At 46.3% G+C, this 19,607-nt stretch overlaps 1 protein-coding gene across 2 annotated transcripts in view; it reads left to right on the plus strand.

Annotated features, from left to right (window-relative positions):
- ANKAR (ankyrin and armadillo repeat containing) overlaps window positions 1-19,607 on the plus strand; it is a 57,609-nt gene that overhangs the window by 17,361 nt on the left and 20,641 nt on the right. For both annotated transcript variants that reach the window (XM_077319454.1, XM_077319455.1), the window contains exons 7-16: window positions 1,596-1,815; window positions 2,965-3,006; window positions 5,526-5,570; window positions 7,174-7,381; window positions 8,222-8,430; window positions 9,792-9,896; window positions 12,035-12,279; window positions 15,515-15,683; window positions 18,424-18,665; window positions 19,226-19,379. In XM_077319454.1, coding sequence (XP_077175569.1) covers window positions 1,596-1,815; window positions 2,965-3,006; window positions 5,526-5,570; window positions 7,174-7,381; window positions 8,222-8,430; window positions 9,792-9,896; window positions 12,035-12,279; window positions 15,515-15,683; window positions 18,424-18,665; window positions 19,226-19,379 — 1,639 coding nt within the window. The remainder of the gene's footprint in view (window positions 1-1,595; window positions 1,816-2,964; window positions 3,007-5,525; window positions 5,571-7,173; window positions 7,382-8,221; window positions 8,431-9,791; window positions 9,897-12,034; window positions 12,280-15,514; window positions 15,684-18,423; window positions 18,666-19,225; window positions 19,380-19,607) is intronic.

A 19,607-nucleotide genomic window follows, 5' to 3' on the forward strand; every position in this document is an offset into this window, starting at 1 on the left:
TTTTTAAAGCTCATTGGGCTCAGTTTTAAAAAGCACTCTACACCTAACCCCGGTTGCTACTTTGACGCTGCTTGCATTTTCTCTCCAATCTGCACTGCTCAAGATCGACTCTAAAGTCACACTACATATTCCCCGGCATATCCAAGAGTGGATTTTCTCTGCTTCATCAGAGAAATGCGAGCCCATGGCACTCTCTTCTGGGTGCAGATGCCCTGACTCTTTTGGATTTTCCCCTTACCACCCACTGCAGCCACACCCCCAGCACTAATGTTGTCCTGAGGCTTCTGCTGGTTGGTTGGTGTGTGGCAGAAGCAGCCCTTTTGACTTCCTGTTCCTCCATTTCAGCACTGACTTCCGGGTTCCTAAACGTTTGTGCTGTAAAGGTATTGTTCCTGTTTTATCTGGCCCCTTAAGTAATGCAATAAGCACTCATATCAGAAGAAATGAAAGGTGAACCTGTAGTTGCCTTCAGCTGTTTGCAAAAAGTCAGCAATGATTGTGAATAGGGTCCACAGACAGTGAACTTCAACACAGGTAAGATAGTTCAGTTAGTAAAGCATTTTCCTTGATACCATAATTTTATGAATTCAAGAATGGCTGTGGATCTTCTTTTCTCCACATGGAGAAGACACTTTTACAGCACAAAAGTTTAGACACAATGAAGCCAGCTCTGTGAGATAGGTGAGGCTGAGAGAGCCCTGATATTACTACTAAGTCAGAACATACTCAGTTACTTACCTCTTGGCCTGTATAGCCCGGGCAAGTCCAATCCAATAATATCTCGAAAGCTAGGCAAAGCCAACCTTGGCTAGTATTTGGATGGGAGATCTCCAAGGATTTGGGTGGTAGTTCCTCATGAGGCAGAAGCAAGTAATGACAAACCACCTCCAAACATCCCTTGCCTGGCTTCCAGACAGTTCTCTGAACTCCTGGCTACACTACACACATGCCATACGATAGCAATCCCCAACCTGTGGGCCGTGGACCACATGTGGTCCTTCGACTAATTGGAGGTGGGCCCCGAAGGACGCCTTCTCCCCCCCCCCCCGGCCTTTTACTTCATCTCCCCTGGCCCTTTACAACACACTTCATTGTTGTGGTGTGTCTGTATCTTATTTTGAAGGGATGTTTAAACATTACCATAGTGATAAGAGAGCGTTAGGGCAGTGGTTGAGAGTAGAGGAGTAAACTACCCACCCACCGGGCCTCAGTAAAAGGCGTTGAGTGGTCCCCGGTGAGTGATCCCTGGTGATAAAAAGGTTGGGGACCATACGATAAATAAATAACACTCCATTCTGAAGACATCCTTGAAAACCCATGAAGAATGTTTACTGAAATCCCAAAAGCTCATAAAGCAGCAAAAATAGATTTGGGGGGGGGGGGTTGGAGTGGAGCTCCTATGCCCCCTAACTATCAAAGCAGGACATTTGTACAACTAATACTAGGTTCAAATTTCAGGATTTATTTGTGAAGGGGGAGTGGGTAGAACTGTAATTATTATCGTTCAGGATACATCTTGCCTTGAATAAAAAAGTATCTGTGGTCTCTATTAGCTGGTTGTTAGGAATCACTACTCTTCCCCTGTGTGGTTTCAGAGTCTGCCGTACGGCATGAAAGCTGCGGCTGAAAGAGGGCTAGCTGCTATTTTCCTGACTTTCTGTCGTAAAACATCCATCTCCAGTCTTGGCCTAACCGATGACCATGGTTATGCTCTCATACACCATGCTGCTATCCACAACCGCGTACCAATCATCTGTCAGCTGATGAAATCAAGTCTGACCATCAATCAGAGGCGTTACGTACCAAGTAGCCAAGGTAAGAAATACCGTCTGCTAGGGCATGCTAGTCATAAGTAGAGTTGTGTGCGGTGGCGTCCGTATCGGTCGTTCCAGGCTGACGCAACAAGCGCCGCACCACGGGGAGGAGGGGAGGCGTGGGCACTAGTGTGTAACTCGGCGCGCACACGCAGGCCCGCGGCCGCATGTGTACGCCAAGTTACGCACCAGCACCCGCACGTCCCCTCCCCCCTGTGGCACAGTGCTGGCTTATTCAGCCTGGAACGGCCAATTCGGATGCCGCCTTGCACGACCCTAGTCACAACACTCTTTCCACTGTGGCAAACAGTGGGGCATTGAAAATGGTTAACAGATGGCCATAGAAACATGGAAGGAGAAAATATCCCCACCATGACATTTCTACCCATGTCTTGGAGCTTTTCAGCATTCTCATTTTCTTTGCTTCAGGGATTTGTCCTGTTCCATACATGTTCTACTCCCTCTAGTGGTTGATTCAATATTACATTGATATATACCCATTGTATCTCCCTGCAAATTTAAACTGCAGGCTTTTATGCCAAACATAAATCGATGTAACAATGAATCAACAGCGAGAGGTAGCAAAACAGGGGGGGGGGGAAATCTGAAGCATCAGAAACACCCTCTCTTGAAAATCCTGATTATTTAAGGCACACAATTGTTTGTTTTGCATACGTGTGCCTTTGCAACTGGATTTTCCATTTATGCACTGGAAGCTTCACGCTGGGCTGCAGGCTAGAGTTTGCATCAGGACAGATTTGTGCTTCCGCACAGGAACCAAGGCAGTGAAGTTCGCAGTGTGGAAATGGTGACAAGTTCATTGAAACTGCGTTCTCAAACATTTGCGGAATGAAATCAACTGACTCTACAACTGTGACAGTGCAGAGAGAGGACAGATGTGCCGAAGAACTCTTCCCAAATGGATTCCAGTGCTTTTGCACTATTGCCAAGAAAACTAGGAATAAGTCAAGTGCACAGAAAAGCCCATCGCTATTTCCAGAATAGCTAACACATATTTTGTTTTATGGGGAAAGCACTGGCAAACCACCCCGTATTGAGTCCGCCCTCTAGAGGGCGTCATCCCAAGGGACAGACATGACTCGGTGCTTGCACAGGGGATACCTTTACCTTTACCTTTATTTTGTTTTAGGAAAGCGTTTTCAGAAAGGAGATACAAAGAGCTTCAGAACTGGTAAGTCATAAAGAATTGGTTGTCCCTTAATTATTTTTTTCAGTCCACAGAAATAAAGCAGAGAAAGCTGTAACGGTTCCAGGAATAGTAGGGGTGACAATTTTAAAACCACCTTTCATAGGCTCTGCACTTTTAGAACTGTCCTTCCACCAGGTGGCCCAGATCCTCTGCCGTCAGCCTGACCCATTATGCACGGGGGTTTTAGCGCACATTCGGGGTGGAATGGCGGCGACTAAAATCACGGATAACGCACGGTGCCGGCTGCAACCGGCCGCAGCTTCGGTGCATGCCGCCGAAAAAGCTGCGTTAGCAAAACGCGGAAGAAAGCGCAGCTTCCGGGTGACCGGGGCGCAACCAGAAGCGGCGCCCGGATCGGCGTGTGCATAATCGGTTACTCTGGGTTTTGCCGCCGTTGCGCCCCGCCCCGTGCATAACCGGTGTCTTCCCCCTCCGTGTTTTCCATGTGACCCGAAATCGCCGTTTCGGCGGCCATGCATAATGGGCCCCTGAGAGAACGCTGTGGTTGTTAGGACTTAAATCAGTGCAGAATCAAGCCCAGCACGAAAGGAACCACTTTGTGAATTATTAAGCTTAGTACGTTTTCACAGTTTTGCGCTGGAACATTGCAGGCTATCAAAGATGAAATAAGGATTGTCTCAAAATGTACTGTATTTTTTTTTTTAATTTTTTCCTTCTGTCTGCTTGGAAACTGGCCTGAAACAACGTGTGACCTCTGATTGGTTGGCTGTCCTAAAGCTTGGACTATTTTTGCATTTTTTTTCTAGTCCCTCCTTCCCCTTTTGCTTTGGTCATCCATCAATCCCTTAGTATGTGCATGGTACCAATCTCTGGATTCTATAATAGGAGTGCTAACATTTTTTTTCTCTTTGGCTTGTCTGAATTAAACTTTGATAGAGCTTGTTCTCTGATTTAAGAACCGCTTCAACTACTAGACCAGAGTCATGTTCTATCAGAAGCCAATCAAATTTACTCTCCGTTGCCCCCAAGGTTTACTCCTTCAAGATCATTTATTGGCAGTAAGTATCTAGCTCGGTGGTTCTCAACCTTCCTAATGCCACAACCCTCATGTTGTGGTGACCCCCCAACCATACAATTATGCCAGTGTTCTTTCACAGAAATTAAACCGAGACTGACCAGTGGTATGAAGATCCATGGTTCATGGTTGTATATAAATTGGTTAATTTCTGGGGTTTCTCAGTTCAGCTCTGCCTTTTGTCCCTCCATGCCGATCTCTCTCTTTTCCGCTGCTCCAGACAGATGAACGCTCTATCTCGGTCTACTCTGGCCAAGCTGCTCCCCCTGCCGTGAACCCTGTGAAAGGGTCATTTGACCCCCAAAGGGGTCCCGACTCCCAAGTTGAGAACCACTGATCTAGTTGCCATTTTTTCAATGCATTACCCAATTCTGATCTTTTTGGAAGGTTTTTGTCAAAAAATGTTCCTCACAGTCTCGAGGTGCCTGAAACCCTGACATACTTTTTTGACACAAGAAAATTCTATGGTAATTTAAGAGCTTCTCCAAGAAATTCCCTTCTTGTGACTTTCCCCAGCCATTCTGAACACTATCACTAACTTAATATTCTGTTGGGACATGAAAATCGCATCTCTCTGGCAGTTGCCAAATATATCTCAGTGGCACTAGAACTTCAAGCCACCACCGTTAGCTCTGTGCCTAGTGAAATGTGCAGTGATTCTTTGATTATTTTAATTTTAATTTGATAGCATGTATTTCAATTATAGTTTTATTATTTTGTCAAAAAGCCTTTGTGCTATTTAGATACCTTTCAATGAACGAATTGTAATTTCTCTCATGCGGAGATCAAACTTTGGATATTACGATAACGTAGGCATTGTGATAATAGTATGCTTTTCTTGTTTAGAAGAAGAAGAGTTGGTTTATGTACCCCACTTTTTACCACCTGAAGGAGTCTCAAAATGGCTGACAATCACCTTCTCTTCCTCTCCCCACAGCAGAAACCCTGTGAGGTAGGTGGGGTAGGTGAGACAGCTCTGACAGGGCTGCAAAGGAATCCCCAGAAAATCAGTTTGAATTTTTTTTAAGTGGGGGATAATGGGGTCTAATTCGGGGCTGCCAAATGCAGAAATGCGTGCAATCAGATTTTCCCTCATGCCTGCCATTTTTAGTTGTTTGGGAATGCCCTTTTCCTTATCACCACTACAGGGCCCAGCACAGAATCTCCAGTGCGCTGCTGCTAGTCTCTCCATAGATCCTGGCTTCTTCCACCTGGTGGAGAAAAGTTTTACTTGGGGGGGGGGCGATTTAACCCCCCCCCCCCGTGTTTGTTTGATTGGGGTTTTTTTGTTGAAGATTTAAGAATTCTTCTGCAAATCTACAGCATCCATGTAGCCTCAATCTGTGGATTTAGATATCTACAGATGGGGGGGGGGCACATGCCACTAATGGTATATGTGTCTTGCTGAATCAATGTTATGTTTCTAAAAAAAAAAAATAAAGTATAAAATAACAAATTTGTTTAGTTTCAGGAATGATGAACTTCCTCGAAAAGGACGGAGAAAGAAATTGTGAGTTGCAACTAAATCCAGGGCTACCTTCTTTAGATGCTTTCCAGAACATCACATCATTTGCATTCTGGACAGTTTGCTGTCCTGTGCCAGCAGGGCTCTGCCAAGACATGGGAGCTGCCACCTCACATCCTGTGCCCATTCAGCAGAAGGGGAAAGCAAAAAGGCCCCTTCCGCTAAATCCAGATGACATAGCAGGTGTGCCCCTTATAGCAAGCATGCCGGAGTCCTTGGCAAGGTTTGCAGATCCTGCCAATCAAGAAGCAGTATGCAAGTGACTTTCCTCTAGGGGCACACAGTGGCAAAGCCAACTATTGCCTACCAGCGCAGCCACAGGCCTCTGGAGTCACACTACCCGGAGGTGAGCACCAGGAGGAACAAGCTGCAGCCCCACAGCCCCACAGCTCCCAGGGAGGCTCTGGGGCTCAGACGATTCCCTGCCCACAACTCAAGAGAACATGCAACTGTGCTCTCAGCACACACACATATATGGGGGGGAGGATTGAACTTGGGCCCTTCTCCATGCCAGCAGAGGTTCTTTCACTGAGCCACAAAGGATATTTCACCTCTCTCCCCTGTAGCTCACTGGGGAAGGGCACATATGGCAAATGTGAAGTCTGGGTCTGGGCATTCCCTGAAAGGGAGATGTCACCATTAGACTGAGTGGTGATGAAACACAAAGTACAACTCACATCTCAAGCCCTTCCACCCATACGGCCAGCTCCTTAAGTACAGATACAACCAAGGACGTGCATATGACAAACCATACATTAAGTATTCCTCATTATTTTTATTTTTATTTTTATTTTTATTTTTATTTTTATTTTTATTTTTATTTTTATTTTTATTTTTATTTTTATTTTTATTTTTATTTTTATTTTTATTTTTATTTTTATTTTTATTTTTATTTTTATTTTTATTTTTATTTTTATTTTTATTTTTATTTTTTTATTTTTTATTTTTTTAAGACCGCCCTTCTCCAAATAGGTCTCAGGGCAGTTTACAACATAAATAGTTAAAACACAATAAAATCCCCATAAAAACCCCAATTAACATCAACAACAAGTTACATATAACATATAAGCGGCGGTGGTCACAATTCTGATCTTAGTTACCTGACTTCCCCCCAAGTTCAGCCTGGTGGGGAGAATAATATTCAGAAGAGGGTGGCACCAATACAATAGATCTAACAATGATCTCGATGTTAGAGATCTCAATATTGGGATCTCAGTAGAGATCTCATTAACCTTAACATCCCCGGCAAGAGGAGACATGACCCAGTGGGGAGGTATCCAGATGTAATATTTGTAGGGGAGAACTACAGAGACCCGAGGAACTCCCTCCCCTCAGAGCTGTAGCTTTCCCCCACAAATATCATCATGAGAGACAGGTCCCCCGTATTGATTGGCCGCCTCAGATGTCCATCATTTCAGCCAACGTGCCCCTCCCCATCCTGCACTCATGCAAGAAGGAGGGTACATTTACAGCCCTGACATCCAATGAGGAGAGGGCCATTCAGCTTGCTGGTGGTCTTCCCTTTGGTTTCTGCAGGCTTGGGAATGCACGGTCTTGGTGGTTGATTCTCTTGTGTCTTGTCTGTTAGTTTTAGGTCCGACCGCCTTGCACTTTGCGGCCCAGGCGGGCTCTCTCGAGTCTCTTCATTTCCTCCTGGCAGTCAAAGCAGATTACAGGCTGCCTGACAATCGAGGGTGGATGCCCATCCATTTTGCCGCCTATTATGACAACATTGCCTGCTTCACCGTTCTGTACCGGAAGAGCCCGGACCTTCTCGAGGCGGAGACGCGGGCGGAGTGAGTGGGGACGGGCAGAGTGTTCAGTGAGGCCCTTTCCTTGGGGAGTTCAAGCAAGCAACCGGCATGGACTGGCAGAGGCACCTTGATGAAATCTGCTGTTGCAGATTGACTGAAATAGACATCCTGGAAATCAGAAACTTAGTGGGTCTGGGTGGCATGTGGGGACAGGGATTGAAGCTGGATTCTCAGTGGGTCACTACTATCCAGAGGTCCAGACAGCCTTAAAGGGGGATTAGACAGATCCATGAAGGAGAGATCTATCAGTAACTACTAGCCCTGGTGAACAAGGGAACCTACAGAAATTCAGAGAGACAAATTTTCTGAATCCCAGTACCAGGAGGCAATATCAGGGAAGGGCTTGGCTGCTATGCCCTGTTGTTGGCCCTCCAGAGTTCATCACTGTGTGAGGCAGGATGCTGGACTGGATGGACCACTGGTCTGATCCAGCAGGGCTCTTCGGAGATTCTTATGAAGGCCTCTGCCTCTCTCTGCAGAGGAGCTGCTTGGCCACTGTGTGAGGCAGGATGCTGGATTAGATGCACCGCTGGTCTGATCCAGCAGGGCTCTTCTGATGTTCTTAGGAAGGCCTTAGCCTCTATACCCAATTGGCGACCCTTCAGAGGAACTGGTTGGCCACTGTCAGAGACAGGATGCCGGACTAGATGGACCGCTGGTTCCTTATATTCTTAAAGAAGGGGGAACAGACTATTTTCTTGTTGGGAAACTCCCTTAGACCAATGTATTCTGGAAAGCACTAGAGGGCTCCCCCCTCCCAGATATGGGGAAGGCAGGATCAGGCTTCACAAAACTTCCCCCCTTTTCCCCCCTCTCTGACAGATATCACTCCACGCCGCTTTTGCTTGCAGCTACATCTGGAGCATTAGACACTATTCAGTATTTGTTTTCTCTCAACGTCAATTGGCTCAAGAAAGATAGTGAAGGAAATAACATAATTCATTTGGCAGCGCTGAACTTCCATACTGAAGTTCTGAAGCATCTCATTGAACTGGATAACCCTGATCTCCCAGTATGGACAACTCTTGTTGGTAAGCCAGTATATTTTCTCCTCAGTAAAAAGATTCAGGTTGACCTACAGGAAGTTGCCAGTCTAAAAGGGACATCCTAAGCAGAACATCTAGATTTGTGTCCGGTTGCACCTGATAAGATTTAAGGGGTACAACCCTAGTACAAACTTTCGAGAGTCAACACTATTTTCCTCAGGATATCTAAGGAAAAGAGCATTGACTCTTGAAGGTGAACACCCCAAAAATCAGATGTACTTGTTCTGCCAAAACAGCTACCTTCTGAAACTATCCTAAGCAGCTTCATACTTAGGGCTGCTAGATGGCAACTAAGAGAAGGTCGTGGCTCTTATCTTTTTAGCATTGATATCATGACATCACTTCCAGGTCATGCCATTGTCCCTATTTCCCCCCCACTAGCCCAACAAGCAGCAGCTCTGCAAAGCAACTTAGGCTGCTGTTGGAAGGTCTCTCACCCAAGTGGAAGATGTTGTAGGCCACGTTACACCCTTCTAGGTCTTTTAGGCTCAGAAATGTGTAATTCTACTTAGGACAGCACAGGAAAAGTAGGAATACATAGATTATTTTCATATTGCTGTTGTACAACAGATGTTGTATGTTGTTGGCCCAATTTCAAGTAAAGTGATACATGGGTGGGGGATTTGATGCAGCGAATTTCTTCCATGAATGAGTCATCTCTGAAGTGCTATTGTCATTTCAAGCAGTGCTGCTACTTTTCCCTTTATGATCTTCCTCAAAGGTTTTTGTAACGTACTAAGTTGAACGTTATAGTGCTATAGCACTAAACCAATATAGCGCTTCGGTGCTATAGCAGCACCATTGAGATGCCTGGGTGCCATTGACTACAGGTTCAAAGTGGCCATTGTCTCCTGCTCTCTTCTATCCCCACAGAAGAATGCCATGATGATAATGAAAAATCCCTTCTGATATTCTCCGTTGCCCATCTAAAAGTGTGGGGCAGGGGGAACACCTGGACTAGATGGCTTCTTGTGTTACATAGGAAGAAACTACACAGAGGCAGCTTCCACACCGCAGGAAGACCTTATCAGAGTGTGGCAGCCCAAAGACAGTGTAGGAAGGAAAATTCTAAGCTGGCCAGATATTCTCCACCCAGGCCAGGGAAAGGGAACTTTGCAGTACTTTAAAGACTAACCAAATTATTGGCAAACATGTTGCACTGTAAACTTCCATAGACCAAGCACCAGTTGAGTAGATCACACCATTAGAGGTCACTCCAGGCAAGACTATAGAGAAGGGCTTAGAGGGCTGGCCTTGTTCGCATTAGTCAGACAGACACCTCCTGATAACAGCGTAGGAAAACAATTCTTGGCGTCTTCAGTTTTCCTCTTTGCCTTTTTCACTAGGGATGCTGGACTGTGCTGAATATACGAGGAGAGAAATGGCGGTCCGGTCTTTGGAAGTTCTTTGCCTTGCCAAAGATCACTACTGGAAGTTCATTTTGGACGCAGGTAAGACTTGCAGAATGTTCATACGGTTTCTTCTGTGCTATAGGTTATGAATGCTCCAGGAGGGCATTTCATGAACAAGGACGGCACTGGGTTGGATCCAGAGTAAAGGTCTACAGGGCCTGGTGAAAAGAGGAGAGAGAAGATTTGGGGAGAGCAGTTTTGTCCAGCTTCACCCTCCGCACTGCTGGTCCTGTGTGGTGTAGTGCTTGGCTCATGGTGATCCCTCAGTCCAGGCAGACCTGAGTTTGAATCTCAGGCCACATAGTGTACTGGAAGACTTTTCTTTATTTAACTTATTCTTTATTTAATTCCACACACATGCCAATTCCACACAACGAGCCAGCCAAGGCAAAAGAGGCCAAGCCCCCCCCTCCCCCTGATGTTGTGTCCTAGCAATGCATTGCTAAGATTCTGCATGTGGCATTTCCATGCATGGAGAACATCGTGCAGAGGTAGAACATCTGTTTGGCATGCAGAAGTTCCATGGTTCAATCCTTGAGATTATCAGTTTAAAGGATCAGGTGCTGGTGATCTGTAGCCCGTTTTTGATTATTCTGGATTCTCTCTTCCTCTGGAGGCCTTTGTTCAGCTCCTCACACTTCCCTGATGAGCTCTTCTAAACCAGTGGTTCTAATTCTGCAACCTGTGGAGAGCCACATTTGCAATTCTGAAAAGGCAACCGAGCCACATTCATCTCCATCTCTGGCATGAGGCCTGTGCCTCTGGCTTACCTGTGCCTTAGGTCAGGAGTAGTCAACCTGTGGTCCTCCAGATGTTCATGGACTACAATTCCCATGAGCCCCTGCCAGCAAATGCTGCCTTAGGTGATGGTGGTTTCAATCAGAAGCCCCATCCAGGCAGGGGCTTTACCCACTCTCCCGAAATATGCAGCAAGTCTCTTATTGGGGAACAGTGCTTAGATCTGCTGCTGGAGCAACTGAATAAGCATTGCTGTTATCAGCAAATGAGAAACTTGAAGCTCTCTCTGCAGAATGCTGTCTTCTTCAGTTTGAGATCACATTTGGAAGGGGACTAATTGTTTCGAGAGAGGCTATGAGAGCCAGCGTGGTGTAATGATTAAGAGCTGCGGCCTCTAATCTGGAGAACCAGGTTGGATTCCCCACTCCTTCACATGCAGCCAGCTGGGTGACCTTGGGCCAGTCACAGTCCTCTGAGGGCTGTTCTTGCAGAGCAGTTCTCTTAGCCTCACCTGCCTCACAGGGTGTCTGCTGTGGGGAGAGGAAGGGAAGGGTGCTTGTAAGCTGCTTTGGGACCCCTTTGGGTAGTGAAAAGCGGGACATAAAAAACTCAGCTCTTTTTCTTCAGTGATAGAGCATCTACTTTGATGCAGAAGGTCCCAAGTTCAATCACTGAATTCTCCGGTTTTAAAAGGATCAGGCAGTAGATGATGTGAAAGACCTCAGCCTGAAGCCCTAGAGACCTACTAACAATATTAATCTTGATAGACCAATGGTTGGATTTACTATATGACAAGGAGAAGGGGCCATGGCTCTGTGGTACAGCAATAGCTTGGTATGCAGAAGGTCCCAGGTTCAATCCCCAGCATCTCCAGTTAATGAAGGACCAGGCAGTAGGTGATGGGGAAGACTTCTGACTCTGAGACCCTGGATGACCACTTCCATTCCAAGTAGACAGTACTGACTTTGAAGGTCTGATTCAGAATAAGTCAGCTACGCATATATACATGTAGTTACATGTGAACTTGTAGCTTTCAAATCGACTCCAGATGGATGTTGAAGGGCCATGGCTCAGTGGCAGAACATCTGTTTTGCATGCAGAAGGTCCCAGGTTCAGTCCCCAGCATCTCCAATTTAAAGGACCAGGCAGGAAGTGATGGGAACGACCTCTGCTTGAGACCCTGGAGAACCACGGGGAGGGGTTGTGCTCAGTAGCAGAGCATCTGCTTGGCACACAGAAAGTCCCAGGTTCAATCCCCAGCATCTCCAGCTAAAAAGGACTAGATAGGAGGTGATGGGAAAGACCTCTGCCTGAGACCCTGGAGAGCTACTGCTGGTCTGAGTAGACAATACTGACCTTGGTGGACCAAAAAATGTGTGTGAGGCCGCTTCCCATGTCCTGATGCTTCAGCTGGTCCCTTCTGTCCTCCTTCTTTGCAGGGACCATCCCCTCCCTCATCAACGTGTTGAAAAGCCAGTCGGTCAAGCTGGAGTGCATCACTGTGGGGGTACTGAGCAACCTCACAACCCACAATCCCATCGCGAGAGCTTTTGTCGAGTCAGGCGGCGTTGCAGAGCTGATTAAGCTGTTGGCCACCGATGAACCCGAGCTCATATCTCGTTGTGCGGTCATCTTATATGACATTGCTCAGCTGGATGATAACCAGGCTCTCATTGCTGAACTGGTAAACCTTCTGCCCCAAAGACCTGTGGTTGTTGTTGTTCTTGTGTGCGCGTGCTCCTGTCCCCAATTTCCCTCTTTGAAAAGGGACAAGAACGAAAAGGAGATGTCTGCTTTTGAATTCTCTTTTTGTAAACATTGGGGACTTGACAGCTTTGGGAGCCAGCATGATGCAGTCGTTCAGAGAGGCGGACTCTAATCTGGAGAGCTGGGTTCGACATCCCACTCTTCCACGTGCAGCCAATGGGGTGACCTTGGGCCTGTCACAGTTCTCTTAGAGCAATTCTCTCAGAGCTCTGTCAGCCCTACCTACCTCACAGGGTGGTTGTTGTGAGGAGAGGAAGGGAAAGTTGTAAACCGCTTTGAAACACCTTTGGGTAGTAAAGGGTGGGGCATAAAAAACCAACTCTTCTTCTTCTTCTTCTTCTTCTTCTTCTTCTTCTTCTTCTTCTTCTTCTTCTTCTTCTTCTTCTTCTTCTTCTTCCTGGTGGAAATTGCTGTCAAGTCACAGCTGACTTATGGGTAAGGTTTTCAAAGCAAGAGATGTTTAGAGGTGGTTTGCCGTTGCCTACTTCTGCTTTTCCATCCAAGAACTAAAAAGGCTGGCCTAGCTTAGCTTCTCAGAGCTAACAAGATAAGGCTAGCCTGAGCCAGTCAACAGGAAGAATTAAGGTTATCAACCCTGGCATGGGGAATTCCTGGAGATTGGAGGGCTGTGTCTGTGGAGGAGGGAAATTTGGAGAGGAGTTTCATTTTATGAATGAAGTAGAATTCTAGGAGTAGAATTTTATTCAGTACACCATTTTGCCAGAACACAATCCATGGGAGTAGGTTACCAACAGAATTTTTTTTTTAATCTTCTGTTCCATATAATATATTTCTGGTAAGGCCTTGTAGAAGAAGCTGGTTTAATGTCTTAAGTGTCACTCAGTGTTTAGGGCAGCTGTCCCGCCCCTGAGTGCCTCCGCCTCCAACCGGCTTGCCTGTCTGTCCAGCAGCCAGCCAATCACCTTCCACCCCTGACCACCCCCTCCTCCTTCCATTTCCCTCTGAGGCTCGGGGGCTGCAGATCCCTTCCGCATGAGAGCTGACGCTACTGGTGAGTTCCTTTCCTGGGGGCCTCCAGCCTGCAGCCCTTCCAGGCCCTGGGGGGAGGGGGAGGCCATCCACAGAGTTCTTCCACCCCATTCCCCAATCTAGCCCCTGTTGTATTCCTGAATGCAATGGGTTTGGCCCCTAGTTTAAAGTATAAAAACAGTATAAATACATTGTATTTAGTTTTAAATAATGGCATCTCATTTTGAGCCATTAATTATCTTTGGGCATGCTCTGTATACAAAGGCACAAAATTCAGCAACTTGCCTGAAAGTAGATTCTTTCCCTTGCCATAGGAGGAATTTAAATTTCCCTTTTTCTGAATTAGTACCAATCTTACTAAGAGGAGATAAGATGAGCTCTAGCCTGGGATACACAAAGGACATCTGAATAAGACATGATCTACAGTCTCCAAAACTCCAGTATTACAGGGACAAATTATTTCAGCTCTAGGAATTTTCTTATATCGATCCTCTAGAATCGCAGATGGGAGAGCCGAACATCTTGCTAATAGGACTGTCCTTCTGTGATTTTTTTTATTTCCAGAAAAGAGAGGTATTCAGCTGGGGCTTGAATATATCTTGGGGATGCCAAGTACTCTGAGGTGCACAAAAGGTCCTTTTATCTCTCTATATCCTCAGTCCTTTGTTTGATGGCTTCTTTTGCTTGATCTTTTCCCAGCTCTAGTAGAATCAAAGGATGGAATCCCAAACTCTCTATTCTCTTTTCAGTGACTTGTAGCTATTTAGATCTCAAATTGTCACAGGAAACTGATAGTAGTAACTCTTCAGTAACCCAATGCGCCTCGAGCCATAAGTAAATAGAGGCTGGGGCAATTTTAGCTTCAATTTTGAGAGTGCCCGTCTCTAGGCGAGTTCATGAGTTGGACCGTTTATGCACTGGGAACTTTAGTGCCCCAGCTCCTGTGCAGGAGCAGAAATTGGGGGCGGATGAGGTGCACCAGGCCAAATGCTCCCCCATGTGGGTGCAGGAAGAGGTGGGGCAACCTGCCATGACTAAAACTCCAGCCTGCAGCCTAGCATGAAACCTCCAGTGCATAAATGGCCTTGGAGACACAATTTGGCATGTGTAGTACAGCTCTAAGAAATTTGGACTGCACCCACTCTAAAGGAACAAAACAAGAGGTGGTGGGCACAAAAGGTCCCCATAAAGCATTTGCAATACAACCTTGCTCAGTATAATTTAATCTCAGCTGGTACAAGACAAGTTCCTTTAGAGCAGTGCTTGGCCTGGATTTGTTTCCTTTTTCTGTAGAACTCCAGACCCTGTCAGGAGGTTGGCAACCCTATGGGGATTTCAGTCCAAGATCAAGAGAAGAATGCAGAAAGGAAACTTGCATTTCCATGGCTAGCTCAACCTTTGCTCCTATCATCATCTCCTGGCACTGACTCCCAGATAACCATGTTTAAAAAGCCCGGAGTCGACCATTAGAACATACTCCTCTGCTTTCTCCTTCCCATCTTGTGGTGTATTCACCGCCCACCTAAGGAGGGCATAACAACTAACGTCATTAAGAGGAACTAGGAACCACACCCCAAAACTCTGTCCCCCCTTGACAGTCTCCCATCCAACTACTAATCAAGACCATTGAGAGCCAGCATGGTATAGGGCAGGGGTAGTCAACCTGTGGTCCTCCAGATGTCCATGGACATGTGCGTTTGCTGGCAGGGGCTCATGGGAATTGTAGTCCATGGACAGCTGGAGGACCACAGGTTGACTACCCCTGGTATAGGGATTAAGAGCGGCAGCCTCTATTCTGGAGAACCAGGCTTGAGTCCCTGCTCCTCCACCTGCAGCCAACTAGGAGGCCTAGGGTCATTCCCAGTTCTCTCAGGGTTCTCTCAGCCCATCCTGCCTCACAGGGTGCCTGTTGTGGGGAGAGGAAAGGAAGGAGACTGTGAGCCGCTTTGAGATGCAGGCCTGCTGGTCACCTTGGGCCTTTCCCAGTTCTCTCAGGACTCTCTGAACATCACAGGGTGTGTGTTGTGGCAAGTGGACGGGTAGGCAATTGTCAGCTGCTTTAAAAGTACAAAAACCCAGCTCCTTGTCTTCTTGGTTGGCATTACTAGTCATTGTTACTTCTTTTAGTGGTCCTTATAGATTTCTGTGTTTTTTTCCCCTAGGGGGCCATTCCAGCCCTTATCAGTCTGTTGCAATACAACCTTGAAAACCTGCTTGTGAACGTCATGAACTGCATCCGAGTCTTGTGCATGAACAACAAAGAGAATCAGCTGAAAGTAAAAGAATGCAAAGGGATCAAACCGCTAGTTCAGTTCTTGGCATCAGATTCAGGTAAAAGAAACAAAAACAACCACCACCCTGAAACAGAACAGCATAGTCCAGCTGTGAACAATTCTTGGGATTTTGATTGGCATAACGCAAAGATGTCTTAGCCCCCTGCAGGACGTCAAGATGTTTAATGTGTGTCGTTGAGATGTCACTGAAATGTTAACTTCTTCCTGGGAGTTGCTTTACTGTTGAGATGGGGGAAAACTAGTCTGAAGCCATTGGATTAATCTTCTGATGATGAACCTAATCTGTCAATTGATGAATTAATTGCGTTGCTCATCTTTACTGCGTTCTCGAAATGTCTTGAACTGTAATTGGTTAATTGATTAATTTGCTTATTGGTTAATTCATCTGTATGTTTATCTGTATGTACCTCCAAAGAGCTCTATGCTCTGCCCCCTCTACTGCTGAAAAGCAATTATACTGTGATATTAATATTAGTAGACCCTACAAATTTGGATATTGTATGACCAATTTCCCCCTTCAAGGATCGCTGCCTTGCCGTGACAAGGGGGCTTGCATAGCTCAGTGAAGCTATGAGCTATGCCGTGCAGGGCCACCCAAGACAGACAGATCATAGCAGAGAGCTCTGACAAAAGGTGTTCCACTGGAGAAGGAAATGACAAACGACTCCAGTATCTTTGCCATGAAAACTCAATGGACAAGTTCAAAAGGCAAAACGATATGACGCCGGAAGATGAGCCCCTCAGGTCGGAAGATGTCCAATATGCTACTGGGGATGAGCAGACGGCTAGTACAAGTAGCTCCAGAATGAATGAAGTGACTGGGCCAAAGCCGAAAGGATGCTCAGTTGTGGAAGTAACTGGTGTCAAAAACAGTCCGATGCTGTAAAGATTTTTATTCCATAGGAACCTGGAACGTCAGATCCATGTGCAATGTATGGCTGCAAAAGTTGGACCATAAGGAAGGCCGAACGTCAAAGAATTGAGGCTTTTGAACTCTGGTGCTGGAGAAGACTCTTGCGAGTCCCTTGGACTGCAAGGCGAACAAACCGGTCAGTCCTAGAGGAGACCAGCCCTGCCTGCTCCTTAGAAGGCCAGATCCTGAAGATGAAATTCAAATACTTCGGCCACCTCCTGAGAAGGAAGGACTCCCTGGAGAAAAGCCTAATGCTGGGAGCGATCGAGGGCAAAAGAAGAAGGGGACGACAGAGAATGAGGTGGCTGGACGGAGTCACTGAAGCAGTAGGTGCAAACTTAAATGGACTCCGGCGAATGGTAGAGGACAAGAAGGCTTGGAGGATCATTGTCCATGGGGTCGCGATGGGTCGGACACGACTTCGCACCTAACAACAACATGACCAATTTGGAATTGGACCACACAAACCAAAATATTACAAGAGACTAAGTTATTTTCTATAACTTTCATCACCCATAATAATACAATTAGAGAAGACTGAGTTATTAACAATATCGAGAATATCACTGATGAAGATATCAAAAATGGACTATACCTGGGAATCCGTTTTGATATTGTTTTGAACATTGTTCTTATTGGAATAAATAATTTCACCATCGCCAGCTTGAGACTTTTTTCTTCTGCTTAATTATGGCTGACAGGGGGACACATTGCAGCAGGGCACCTGGTCCACCACTGAAATGTGCCCCTACAGGGAACTCAGCCAAGCTGTTGCTGTTACCTCCAACTGGCTGGTGATCCCTCGCCCCAAGGAAGCACATTTGACCTCAACCAGGGGTGGAGTCTTCTCCATCCTGGCCTCCACCTGATGGAATGGGCTCCCCAAAGAAGCCTGGGCCCTGTTGGAGCTACCATGGTTCGGCAGGGCCTGCAAAATGGAGCTCTTCCACCAGGCACTTTGATGAGACCCAACAACACCCACTGGGCCCCCAGAAGCCCCTCCCCTCACACAGATATGCCCTTGGAGCAAACGAAAGGGCAACCCTGGACCGACCAACTTATGGCATTCAGTTAAATGTTAATGTTGCTGTTAATGCGTTAATTAAGAAAAAGTAATTATCACCAAATGTTACTGTTACTACTGTTGTTATTCCGCTTTACTACTGAGCCATGCTTTTACCTGCATTATGATTTCCAAGTTTTCTGTAAACTGCCCTGAGCCGCGAGGGGAGAGCAGTATATAAACAAACAAACAAGCTATTAATAAGCTGTAACTGGCTGCAGTCTGCCTTGTGACAATGCATGGTCAGGGGGCTAGCCTCCAGATGGGGCCTGGAGATCTTCCAGAAACACAACGGATCTCCAAGCTATAGAGATCAGTCCCCCTGGACAAAATGGCTGCTCCACAGGGCAGACCCTTTGGCTTTCTCCCCTCCCTATCCCCATCATCTCCAAATCACTAGGAATTTCCCAATTTGGAATGGGCAAACTTGTGTACAGGGGAAAGCATACATTGAAAATGTTTGCAACTGCACAACTGATAAAAAGGTGTCTGATTTCATATCAAGTTCTCTTTATATCACTATGTAATATCTGACATTCTGTCCTCCTTTCCATTCCATTCTGACGAAACTGTAATAGTCAATAAAGTCCTTGATGGCCAGGATCCTGCTCAAATCTCCCATATTGCAGCATTTTTAGGCAAGGCTTTTAGAATTAATTCCTTGTCTTCAACAAAACTGAGTAACCTTGTTTGGTTTTTAATGGTATTACTTTGTATTTCCTTACTTGTATTGCTCATTATGCCAATAAAGGCTTCTGTATCTGTATCTTTCTACCACTCGGATGCTTTTTCCGCCTCCAGATGTGCTGTTGGCAGTGGCTTCCGCAGCCATTGCGGAACTTGCACGGGGGAACACGAAGATGCAGAACGCCATTGTGGAAGCGCACGTGATCAGCCCCCTTGTGGAGCTGCTCAAGGGAAGGAAGATCAGCGTGCAGGTGAAAGGCGCCATGGCCATCCAGACGCTCTGCGAAAAGAACACTTACATCCAGATGAGGTTTCTGGCCAGATCCGTGACCAAGTTCCTTCTAAAGCTCCTGAAGGCAAGTATTGTTGAGAGAAGTTAAATATGCAAAGGGGGAAGAGCACCAAGCGGCTTACAAGAATTAAATAGTTCTGTTGCAATGAGAAACAAGCTTGTATAGAAAAAGAGGAGAGAGAGAGAGTCCTAACTACTTGTCTAACTGTTGTTCTGCATTCATTGTGCTTGTTCTGGAGGCAATCAGGGAGGAAGTGGGCTCAAAGGAGCAGGAAGTCTCCAATACAACCAATCAGGACAATGGAGGAGTTTATTTGGAAACTAGCAGAACGTTCCCAGTCTAACTATGCTAAATACACATCTCTTCCGATGCCCCCTGTAGGATAGTCTTCATATGTTGTTGAATCAGGCACAGGACAGATCTTGCCTAGTCCTACAAGTATTGAAACCTCTTTCACTCTCTCTGTGCCGCTGATTTCCATAGCAATTGAATGAGCCAATGGCAACAACTCAGCATGCATGGGGCCTAAATAAGTTATCCTGAGGTTGGTGCAACAATCACTTTGTTTCATTGCAAACCTTACGGTAAAAGTGTTGCTGTTGTTGTTTTGACCCTGTCTCCAGGCTTTTCAACTGAAAGTGAAAGAGCAGGGTGCCGTCACTCTCTGGGCACTGGCAGGGCAAACTCTCAAGCAGCAGAAATACATGGCAGAGCAAATCGGATACAACCTTATTATAGACATGCTTCTCTCGCCTTCAGATAAAATGCAGTGTGTTGGTAAGTCTGCGGGTGGGACTGCCCTGGGAGACTGTCCAGGAGCTGCAGTTGGTCGTACAGAATGCTGCGGCCAGAGTGTTGACAAGAATGGCTCGCAGAATATATCACTCCAGTCTTGTTGTATCTACACTGGCTTCCAATTTGCTTTTGCGCCCAATTCAAAAGCTCCTGTGCGGTCCAGAACCAATGGACTGCCCACTTCCATATGAACCTGAGGATGTGCTTTGG

Source organism: Paroedura picta, chromosome 2 (genome assembly GCF_049243985.1).
Source record: "Paroedura picta isolate Pp20150507F chromosome 2, Ppicta_v3.0, whole genome shotgun sequence".
NCBI classification, from domain to species: domain Eukaryota; kingdom Metazoa; phylum Chordata; class Lepidosauria; order Squamata; family Gekkonidae; genus Paroedura; species Paroedura picta.